Source organism: Patella vulgata, chromosome 4 (genome assembly GCF_932274485.2).
Source record: "Patella vulgata chromosome 4, xgPatVulg1.2, whole genome shotgun sequence".
Classification (NCBI taxonomy): Eukaryota; Metazoa; Mollusca; class Gastropoda; family Patellidae; genus Patella; species Patella vulgata.
The window spans coordinates 2,067,227-2,079,321 of record NC_065882.2 but is presented as its reverse complement, the minus strand read 5'-3'; the positions used below and the strand labels follow the sequence as shown (position 1 = coordinate 2,079,321).

Below are 12,095 nucleotides of genomic sequence, written 5' to 3'. Positions count from 1 at the left end.
CAGTTTGTGTCGAGTTACCCTCTCTCTCTCTCTCTCTCTCTCTCTCACCCTCTGTTTGTCTTGTGTTTTAGATTGTGTCTAGAACAATCCGCTACACTTATTATTATAATTTGACCGAATTTTTTCACATCGCCTTTCCTTTATTATCCGGACCTGTTCCTTTAGTATCACCCTATTGACCAAAACATGCATCGCGAATTAAACTAAAATACAGGGTCTTTTCCACTTAGTCTGAGAAGGAACTTTCGCTACACTAAACAAACAAAAAGATTAATAGATGCCTTATGGCACTAGTTGGAGTTGTAAACACGAAAAGCTGAACAAGGCCAACCAAATTGCCTTTTAGCATTCATCAGATTATTGTCAGACCGTAAAAGTGAAGTGACTATTATTTGTAGATTACCGTTTGTCTGATAGAGTTATCGTACCTGATGACTGGTTACCATAACGAGGATCAAATACGGACCAGGGGAAAGGTCATAGGTCTCATTCTATTATAGAGTTATGTTGTTCCAGACACTACCTTTTTAGGGCTTTTGTCGACGTTGATTACCATGATTTACAATGCCCTGCTTAGTCTGCTAAATGGCTTATTCTCTGAAGTTAGCTTCCCACAGAGTTGTGTCATCTTTCATATTATTCTTTACAGCTACTTTAGCTTAAACGTGCATTATGCAAAAATCTAAATCTGCCTATGTGCAGGTCTTTCTTTAGGCCTGAAATGTTATCTAAATTATTAATTAGACATTAATTAACATATCCAGACCATAATCAACTCTCGATGCCATCACTAACCTGCGATATTTACTGGATTTGAATAAGTTTTGTGATGGATGAAATAACCGTAAAAATGGACTTTGTTTATTATGGTACCAACGGTAGTAATGACAATCGAGGCTATTCTAAATTTGAATCGTTGATATCTCAGCTCAGAGGGAACATTTTTGATTAATGAACCACCGGGATACCCACGGATCGCCTGTGGTCCCCCAGGACGTTCAAAAGATGCTTGATTATCTGTTCAAATCCCTAGTTATGCCTGGTGTCATTGCACATTGCGTCGTGTTTCCACTCAGGTACATTAGAATACTGCGGTATACGGTAAAAATCTCCCCAGTAAAAAAATACGGTAAAAATCCCCCTAATATATTTTTTGATTTTTTTCAAAAAATTCAAAAAGAATTTGACCAAGATAAACTTGATGTGTTCTCCCAATCCACGACACAAAATATTTTGTCAATTTTTGTTTTAAAGTTTTATTTTAACAATTAATTAACATCAAAATACACCCCATAAATTATGGGTTTTTTTTTCAGAAAAATGTTTTTATTAAGATTAAATAAGTGTATTAGATTTAACGAATATTCTTGTGATTCCCAGGATTTACTCGTAACAGAAGAATAATGACAATTTGAAAATATGATAAGAATAATCTTATTATGAAGAAGCCAAAACCTGTTCTTATAGAAGAAGTTTTACAAAACTGTTCATTATTTCAAATTCCCCGGTTGTACGTGACAAGGAGTAGGGTCGCAAGACGAATTATTGAAATAAAATTAAACCATACGTTAGTCCCGAAATGACCTGGTTTGTGTCGAGTGGACGTTAAACCCATCTCTCTCTCTCTCTCTCTGTCTCTCTCATAATTTCAAGATAGTAAGCACAATAACCGTGTTCATCAATTATTTGTCTATTTCATTTAACAAAATTTAAATACACAAAGTTCATCATATTTTCATCCCACAGAAACACCAAAGCACAGATGAACAGTGTTCATTAATTAATTGTCCATTTAACTTTCAATTGCAACTAAAGCACGGTACTGCTTAGTGGTATTTTGAAATGTTAGAAAAAAAAAATTTAAATAGAAAATATCTTGGTCAAATTATATTTGAATATTTGTGAAAAAATATATTTTTACCTACTTTCCACAAAAGGGATTTTTACTGGGTTGATTATTCCCGCTGGTATTTTTATTTATTTTTTTTAGTGTTTTATATTTTTTTTTTGGGGGGGGGGGGAGATTTTTATCATTTTTTTTTTGGGGGGGGAGGGGGAAACAGTGGGATTTTTACCGGGTGGGGGTGGGGGTCGGGGTGCTATGATATTTACTGGGAGGATTGTTACTGTACTGTGGGGGGGGATTTTTACCTACATTCGAATAGTGCACATTTGTTCCATCGTCATCAGCACGGCGGGTGAAGAAAGGTTTAACGTTAAAGACCATCGTGAACTAAACATTATCAGTACTTGGGTGCTGTGTGTTGTGCAAGGGTAGAGTATGCTTACTCTTTTAAATACACGTCTTGCATTCAGAAGATGTGAACATAACATTACTATGGTTATAGACCACAACATATACCTCTCACTGAATACTTTTGTCTTCCACCAACCAATCGGAAGTTGTCGGTATGTGTGAACTTCTTCTTTGGAGTATTCTTTCCTAGAGAGAGAGAGAGAGAGAGACAGACAGAGAGAGAGAGGGGGAAGGGAGAGATGGGGTTTAACGTCCACTCGACACAAACTAGGTCATTTCGAGACTAATATATGGTTTAATTTCATTTCGATAAATCGCATGCGCGTAGGGGTCTTTAGCAGTGGGAGGAAACAGGAGGACCCGGAGAAAACCCACAAGGTTGGTCAGGCGACCCTACTCCCTGTCACGTACAACCGGTGATTTGAAACCACGCCAGTTGACTCAATGACAGGCTTTATGACACAGCGCGTATGTGCTAACCATTCGGCCATCCAATTAATAGCTATGATAAAAAGTCTTGTTGCATGATTTGTTCATTCCTTAGATAAAGTTAGTATTCTAGAATTAAACATCTTGTATGCATGTTTGAAGGAGAACTGTCTAAGGCAATTATTGAAATTAAAGTCATAACATCTTGTCATGCATGTCTCGGGTTATTTAGCCGGTTGCAGCCTCTTTCCCAATTATACATTAACCCGAATAGTCTGTAGTGCTTCCGTAAACAAAATTATACAAGTGAACTCGTGCTTATGATACAGCGTTCACTTGTACTAATGCAAATTCTTGCCAGATAGTATGCTTGTTATTATTACTGTAAATGTTTAGTATATATATATATATATACTATTCAAAAAAAGTAGGGGATATTTGATTTTTAAGTGTTATTAAAGTCACCTAATGAAACTGACGAAGAAACAAATGACAAAATGAAATGAAGTTCACATTCATCGATTTATTCCAAATGATCGTTAGACTAAGTAAGGCACAGACTGACCATTATAAGGGTAAAATGATACCCGGGGTCAAACAGCAAAGTTACCACAGCATCACAACCAAGTCAGTAACGGGTAAATCCTCCTCTGTTTGCCAAACAAGCATTGATCCGACGTGGCATACTCCTAATGAGACGTCTAAGGTCATTTTGGTCCAGATTGTCCCATTCCTGTTGCAACGCAGCAGCAAGTTCTTGGACATTGGCAGGACGTTGTTGACGTTGACGTAACCTCTGTCCAAGCATGTCCCAGACATGCTCGATGGGGGAGAGGTCGGGACTCAGTGCTGGCCAAGGTAATGTGGTGATGTTCTGTTGTTGGAGGTAACCTGTAACGATCCTGGCCCTGTGACATCTTGCGTTGTCATCCTGGAAGATGAAACGGCGGCCATGACGTCGTGCGAACGGCACAACATGGACTGCCAAGATGTTGTCCCGGTAGTACTGGCCTGTAACACGCCCTGCAACAACATGTAAAGCCGTTCTTCCAGCAACAGTGATGCCTCCCCACACCATAACAGAACCACCCCCAAATCGATCATGTCTGATGACGTTAACGTCTTGGAAGCGCTCGTTTCGACAACGCCACACCCTCCTACGTCTGTCCAAAAAATCAACAGTGAACCTTGACTCATCTGAAAACATCACATTGCTCCAGCGTCGATTATCCCAGTGTTGACGATCCCTACACCAACGACGTCTTGCCTGAATGTGATGATCTCTCAAACAAGGGATCACGCGAGGACGTCGGGCGCGAAGGTGACCCCTATGCAGTCGATTCCGAATCGTCTGGCCACTCACTCTCACACCAGTGTCTGTTTGAAGACGATCGCTGATCTGATTTGCTGTGATGACACGATTTCTCAAGGCCAAGGTACGGATAAATCGATCCTGGGCTTGAGTTGTCGCCCTTGGTCGACCTGAGCGTGGTCTGTCCTGTACAGATTGTGTATCACGGTATCTGGACCATAGCCTGCTTATGACAGACTGAGAAACATTCATCGTCCGCGCCACAACCGCCTGTGTTGTGCCGATCTGTAGCATGCCAAGGGCACGTAACCTTTCATTTTGGGTAAGCCGACGCATATCAAAATTTGTTTTCTGGTCACTAAAACAATTAAACTGATGTTTCCACCCTGGAATTCAATGCCACAATGACTGTAACATTCAAAGTCAGAGTCGTGCAAATCTTGGGTTGGACCCCCATGATGATCCCAAGCATCACCTGCATTCCATGCGGTAGCTATTGGTGCGTTTGGGCGTCACATGTAACTGGAAATGTTTCTTCTGTTAGGTTCTATAGTGACTTTTTTCGTAGTCATTTGCATATTTTAGTATTATGCCCCCAAAATCAAATATCCCCTACTTTTTTTGAATAGTATATATAGAAAGTGGTTATAAATTATAGAGTGATTATTAATTTGCAGGTGTGTAACTAGCTGTAAAAGCGTGACTAATTATAATACCCACCTGTATTGAATACACAAACCTAACCAATAGTCGTGTTTATCATTTAATAGTCACAGTCTTTTAAAACGCCTTTGTGACATCATAACGCCTACTTAATAACCACCTTCTGATTACTAATAATTTTAACTGACTAGGAAACTTTATGCACACAAACTGGCGACTTATATCTTTTTGTGACCGAGGTTTTTATTAGTTAAGTCTTTTGAAAGAGATCTTGACAGCTTTATCTGTCGGCATTACCCATTACTCATTATCTATTACCCATTATATATTACTCATTTACCTTATAGTCATTACCCATCACCTGTTACTTATTACCCTATACTCATTATCTATTACCCAGTATATATGACCCATTACCCGTTACTCATTATCCATTACCCATTATATATGACTCATTACATATTACTCATCTATTACACATTATCTATTACTCATTATATATATCTCATTTTCCCTGGGGATCACGTGGCTAAGTGGGTAAGACGGTGGCTCGCTAGCCTGGAGGTCGGGTGTTCGATCCCTGCATTGGCCGAGAAAGTTCAACCAGATTTTCCGGCGTGGTTCCCCCTTGTCAGTGATGCAGGACGGAGGGCCTGACAAGGACAGCTGTCTAGTCCTTCGGATGAGACGAAAAACCGAGGTCCCGTGTATACATAAGAATGCACGTAAAAGATCACTTGGCAGTTGGAATTCGATATAAGAGTAGGCGATAGTGCCGCTGCCCGGGCAAAATTTCCCTCATAGCACACTGTATGGCGTATGCCCGTCTTCAATAGCCCAGCATAGGAGCAGAACAGTAGGACGTTAAACCCCATTTCATTTCATTTTCATTTTCCCTATAGTCATTACCCATTACTCATTACCCTATACTCATTTACTCATTACCCTATACTCATTTATTCATTATATATTATTCATTTACTCATTATATATTACTCATTTACTCATTATATATTACTCATTTACCCATTATATATTACTCATTTACCCATTATATATTACTCATTTACCCATTATACATTCCCTATTACCCATTATATATTACCCATTACCCTATACCCATTATATATTACTCATTACCCTATACTCATTATCTATTACTCATTACCCTATACTCATTATCTATTACTCATTACCCTATACTCATAATATATTACTCATTACCCTATACTCATTATATATTACTCATTACCCTATACTCATTATCTATTACTCATTACCCTATACTCATTATCTATTACTCACAACCCATTATAATCTGATGATTCACTATCAAACAATATGTGTGTTTTAATGATAAAGGAAAGAGCTGCTCACAAAAACGGATCTATGACCAGCGGCCGCAAATGGAAGGACTGCAAAATCATACTCTTATATACAGCAAGACGTTTTGGCTTATCCTAGTTTTTGTCTGCGTTATCACATTTCTGGAAGCAGCCGTTACACAGCCAGTGTGCTACTACATAATACTCATTGATCAATATTGTTTTGTTTCTTTTTGCAGGGTTTTCTGAGAAAAAGCCACATCGTTTCTTCGACAAAACATCACATGGATTTAATTACCCTTGAGAACCTATCAAAGATGGAGGTTGAAAATATGACAAACATATCCGGTACAAAACAATCAGTGCCGTCAAGTGCTGCGGATCTACCGGAAGTGATATGTTTCAGTTTTTTATTTTTTGTCATTGGTATAATTGGCATTGTGGGTAATTGTTTAGTGATGTACGCAGTGATGCACGATAAAAAGATGCGAGCCTCGGCTACGAATTTACTTATAACGAACCTGGCTTTTGCTGATATTCTCATCATGGTATTCGGAGTACCGGAAATAATACAATTTATGTTAAATAAAGGTTGGATATTGGATGTCATCTCGTGTAAAGCTAATCGTTATGTATTGGTTACCAGTCTGTATGCTTCAGTTTTAACATTGGTGGCTATTTGTATTGAAAGGTAAGTCGATGCCATCTATACTATATATTATATGTATAAAATAAAAGTAGGCCGTAGCGACCCTATCCTGGCAAAATTCTCCTCATAGCACACTGCATGGCATATGTCCATCTTCATTAGCCCAGAAAAGTAGGACGTTAAACTCCCATTTCATTTCACATCTCCCTGTCTTTATCTCGCTCTAGGGGTTTAGGTGACTGAATGGTTAGCGCGTGTGCGCTGTATCATAAGGTCAGTCATTGAGTCAACTGGCGGGGTTTTGATTCCACGGTTGTACATGACCAGGAATATGGACGCTTGTCCAACCTCGTGGGTTTTCTCCGGGTCCTCCGTTTTCCTCCCACTCCTAAATAACCTTACGCGCAAGCGAATTATTGAAATAAAATTAAAACCATATGTTAGTCCCGAAATGACCTAGTTTGTGTCGAGTGGACGTTAAACCCCATCTCTCTCCCTCTCTCTCTCTCTCTCTCTCTCTCTCTCTCTCACGAACTTGTTTAACACAAAGATTGATAATTGTTATTTATTCAATTTCCGTCACCTCTAGACAGCGTTAATGATATAATCCTGTCTAATACCAGAACAAATGATCTTATATGAATCAACACAGGGAAGTCGTTTCTAGGAGGCAGGGCTAAATCGTCTGCCAGGATAACAACACTACACTGCGTTTGACAGTGTGAAGTTATGGAATCGTACACAAGCGGAATGTTATTTGCCGCAATATAAAGAGTGTGATTAATAAAACATATCCTTCCTAAAACAAACACACCAGAATATCTCAAAACGTTTATGAACTTGATTTTTCTATTGTCCAAAAAAAAAAGGAATGAAATGAGGTTTACAGTCTTACTGTTCTGACCCGACTGAGCTAATGAAGACGGGCACACGCCATAATAGTGTGCAATAAATGAAGTTTTGCCCGGGTAGCGGTACTATGGCCTACTCATATTGAAATCAAACTGCCAAGGCATCTTTTACGTGCACACAAATGTATAAACGGGACCTCAGTTTTCGTTCCATCCGTAGGACTAGGCAGCTGCCCTTATCGGGCTCTCCATCCTGCGCCACTGACAAGGGGGAACTCCAACCTCGTGGGTTTTCTCCAGGTCCTCCGGTTTCCTCCCACTGCTAAAGACCCCTACGCGCAAGCGAATTATTGAAATAAAATTAAAACCATATGTTAGTCCCGAAATGACCTAGTTTGTGTCGAGTGGACGTTAAACCCCATTTCTCTCTCACTCACAAGGCGGAACTACGTAGTAAAGTCTCAATGAACTCTCTCGGCCAATGCAGGGACCGAACACTCGAGCCAGCGTCATATCCACTTAGTCACCACATATTCCTGAAGCAATGGCCCGAGAAATCCCTCTCTGGCCATTGCTGGATTGGCTTCTAATACTTGAGCTTTTGAGGGAGAGTGTCTATTCTTTTCGTTCAATCAAATCTATCCCAAGTACTTCAACATGACAGCCCTTCGTTTAATCTGGTGTCTCCCCTAAAACTTTGGACAGTGATTTAAGCTATTACAAACGGTAAAAGAATTGTTCGTCTCCAAACTGTATTGTTTACATTGTATCTGTATTGATAGCCTCGTTTGTCACGCAATTAGTTTTTCTGCAATATTCTGCTATGCAATGGTTAATTGGGAATAATAAAATCGCGAGTCATGATGTAACATTATGTAAACATATTTGGTCCAATTTGGAGCTCTGTTTAAAGCGTAATGATATTGTTACGCAGTTAGCTATTGATTGTTAATCGTACTATTGAGCAGTCATAATTTGCAACAGATATTTGCTTCCATTACAGCAGTGTTAAGTGGGATTCGCTCTAATCAAACAAAACACAGTATGTCGGACTGTGGCCTCCTTAATTATCAAAAAATTCCCACAGATAAATAATGTCTACAGCAACCATCACTGAATCGTGAAATTACAAAAAAAATTTTTTTTCTCATTCTCTGTCTTATAACATTAGAACCATTGACTCATTAAATTATTTTTTTATCCAGATGTAAATCAAACACCTTTCTTTACTCTACTAATGCTTAAAAAATATCTTCTAGATTTAATTTGCATACATTATGCAAGAGCTAAATCTACCTATTGCAGGTCTTTCTTTAGGCCTGTAATGTTTTCGAAAGTATTAATTAGACATTAATTAATTTATCCAGGCCATAATCAACTCTCGATGGCATCGGATTCCTCCTATATTAAAGAAATTAGAACAGTTCAACCATATTTTGATTTAATCTAAAAAAAATTGAAGAGCGAGATTTAGTTTCGAACAACCACTACGGTGGCTGAAGTATTGCACACGTCTTGTCAAACCTCCAAAGGCTAATATCTTCGCTCGCAATAGAGTAATTTAAATGAAATTTTCAAATTATTCATTTTACATTTTAGCTCTTTATCTAAATCTTACATAATGTATCTTTAATATTGGGCGGTCATTACGTCGCACCGATGTCATCTATGTCAGTGATTGTAGCGTCCAAGCGAATATTCACTGCTGATCAGTTTGCTAAACACTTTCCTGTTTAAAGAGGGGCTTACCATAGTTCAATAGAGAAAACTTGAAAACGCGCAAAATAAATAGTTTAATAGAGGCCGTAACCCCGCTGTCCGGACGTAATTGCCCTCATTGCACACTGCATGACGTATGTTCGTCTTCATTAGTCCAATCGGAGCAGAACAGTGGGACGTTAAACCCCATTTCATTTCATTGTCATTGATAATTAAAGTCTAGTAGATGTGATTAATAAACGAATCCGTCTACTTTTAGATATTATTAATCGTTGATTCTGTGTTCATTTTTATCAGCATTATTAGTGTGAGTAATGTACGGAAATTGCGTCAAATCTTATACTTATTCAAATGCGTGTCTAGGAATTTGAGCAGCGGGTGTCCAAGGAAGAGACAATGACAGTTATGGCGTCATAACTCTGAGTGGGGCGGGCGCGGGGGGGGGGGTGTCTTTCAGACAATATTCCTACTGATTTAGGTACTTACATGTTTAGGATTGCCGTGAGTCAAAACGACGTTACTCCTATGTAAGTAGGAGAGATAAATATTAGTGTGTGGGGGGGGGGCAAGGGGTCCGGACCCTCTAACCCTTCGCTCCCCGGCTGGACACGCGTCTGTTATTTTAATGAGTTATTGTGGTATTCTGCGTCCGTCTCACCACACATGGATTACAGCAAATTACTTGTTAATGGAGGTCTGTACAACCTATTTGTCATGCTGCCTTTTTAATGGCTTGGGGTATAATTACTAACTATACTTTCTACAGATTCTATCAAATCATGGTGTTATATTTAGAACAGGTGGTAATGAATATTCCAAATTCTAAACGGCTAGCTTTTATTTATGACCATTGCTGGATTTTCAATGTGGGGGTTATTTTCCTTTTTTGCTCGAATGTCAATTTGACACGAAAAATATTAAACATACATTATGCAAGAGCTAAATCTGTCTATTGCAGGTCTTGCTTTAGGCCTGAAATGTTATCTAAATTATTAATTAGACATTAATTTACCTATCCAGACCATAATTAACTCTAGATGGCATCGCTAGCCTGCGATCTTTTGTGGATTATGAACCGATTTACTGCATAACTTTCCTTCACGATTTAACGATTAAATTGATAATCGAGACTATGCTGTTTATCGTACTGACTTTAGTAATGATGATCGAGGCTAGGCGGAAATTTCAATCGCTTAGTTCTCGGTACATAGTGGATCAATTTGAATGAAATTTTCAGCAAATTGCCTTTACATTATCTAGTGTTTAACTATTAAAGTGAGAACTGCCAACTCGTTATCGAATCTCCAATAATTTATCTTTAAATAACTACGAACTATTCCTGAAATTTGACGTGTCATGTTCGTATTATACTTATATCACGAAATCGGGTGTTTGGATGGCCGAATGGTTAGCGTGTGCGTGCTGCTTCATAAGGTCTGTCATTGAATCAACTGGCGTGGTTTAAATTTACCGGTTGTACGTCACAAGGAGTAGTATCGCCTGTCCAAACTCGTGGGTTTTCTCTGGGTCCTCCGGTTCGGTTTCCTCCCACTGCTAAATACCCCTATGCACAAGCGAATTATTGAAATAAATTGAACATTATCGTATTCTCTCTATCACGAAATTGCTAAGTTGTCAACGATATATTGATACAGTCGGAAGCCAAGGCCCTTGTCAGTTGTGGCAACACCGGTGGGCTGGCGGACTAGGCAGGAAAACGTCCAACAGTTTGGACTAAACACTAAAAACAAAATTGATACGCGGTTACATACAGGGGCGCATTAGGTAGATCTGGGCGCTCGCGACCCATCGCGGTAAAGAATACGTGACAGAATCGTTCTATCATTAACAGCTGACGCCTAGATATGTTTCACAGTGATCCACAAGAACCTTAACTATAGACAACTATAGCATATATTCGATATATTTTGGCATTTGTAGAATGATTTTATATCAATGTTTTCTTATTAGCTGTCATAATATAGCTGAGCTTCTGGAAGGGAAGTAAACCATACCGAAATGGGGGGGGGGGACTGTTAACATTTCAGCTTGCTAGCTCAGGTAGAATTGTATATCAGAGGCTGTGATAAGCATAAAAGGGCATTCTTCAATGGAAACCGACCTATTTGGAGCGTGTGTTTTTTCTCACTCAAATGAATTTGCTTGCATTTCATTTTGGCTGAAGCTATGAACCTGACATTTGCAGGGTCACTTTGTGTAATTTGTGGGCAGGTGGTTGGCAAATTTCATGTTCATAGCTTCAGCCAAAATGAGATGCAGCCCTCCTTAGTTGAGTGACACAAATCCGCTCATCACGTCATATTCGACTGAAATAAGCCTGTTGTTTGACTTAACAAACAGCCCTTCCGTGGAACTATTGTCTTGAGCTTTTACTGTACCTTTGTACTTTCCACAGCAAGGTTATATGCCAATTTTAGGCTGCTAGCATGCAACAATAAAGAAATGCAACCCTCCTCAGTTTATCGAACATATGACCTCAGTGTCGATCGAATTGAACATGTTTATGAATTATTCGGACTGATAAACAGACTTCTCGTAGGACTATTGCATTGAAATTTGACCTCAGTGTCGATCGACATGAACATGTTTTTGAACTCTTCGGACTGATAAACAGTCTTCTCGTAGGACTATTGCATTGGAATTTGTTCAGCACCTTCTTACTATAATCAGGAAGGTGGTATTCAAATGTCGGCAGTCTCAGTTCGTGTTTTTCCAATCGTTTTACGGATTCCGTGTTTTTACGACAAAAGTAACTGCTTACAAATCTTTAATATTGATGCAAAGAACCTGCCATTTTATCCACGACCTTCCTACATACATAGCGTAGCCACTATGAAAATGTAAGTTCCATAGCTTCCATATAAAGCAA

General features: G+C 39.0%; 1 protein-coding gene across 1 annotated transcript in view; it reads left to right on the top strand.

Moving 5' to 3' along the window:
• LOC126819717 (neuropeptide receptor 15) overlaps positions 1-12,095 on the top strand; it is a 44,076-nt gene that overhangs the window by 9,728 nt on the left and 22,253 nt on the right. The window contains exon 2 of the mRNA XM_050547922.1: positions 6,226-6,677. Within this exon, the coding sequence (XP_050403879.1) occupies positions 6,271-6,677 (407 nt within the window). The 5' untranslated portion in view covers positions 6,226-6,270. The remainder of the gene's footprint in view (positions 1-6,225; positions 6,678-12,095) is intronic.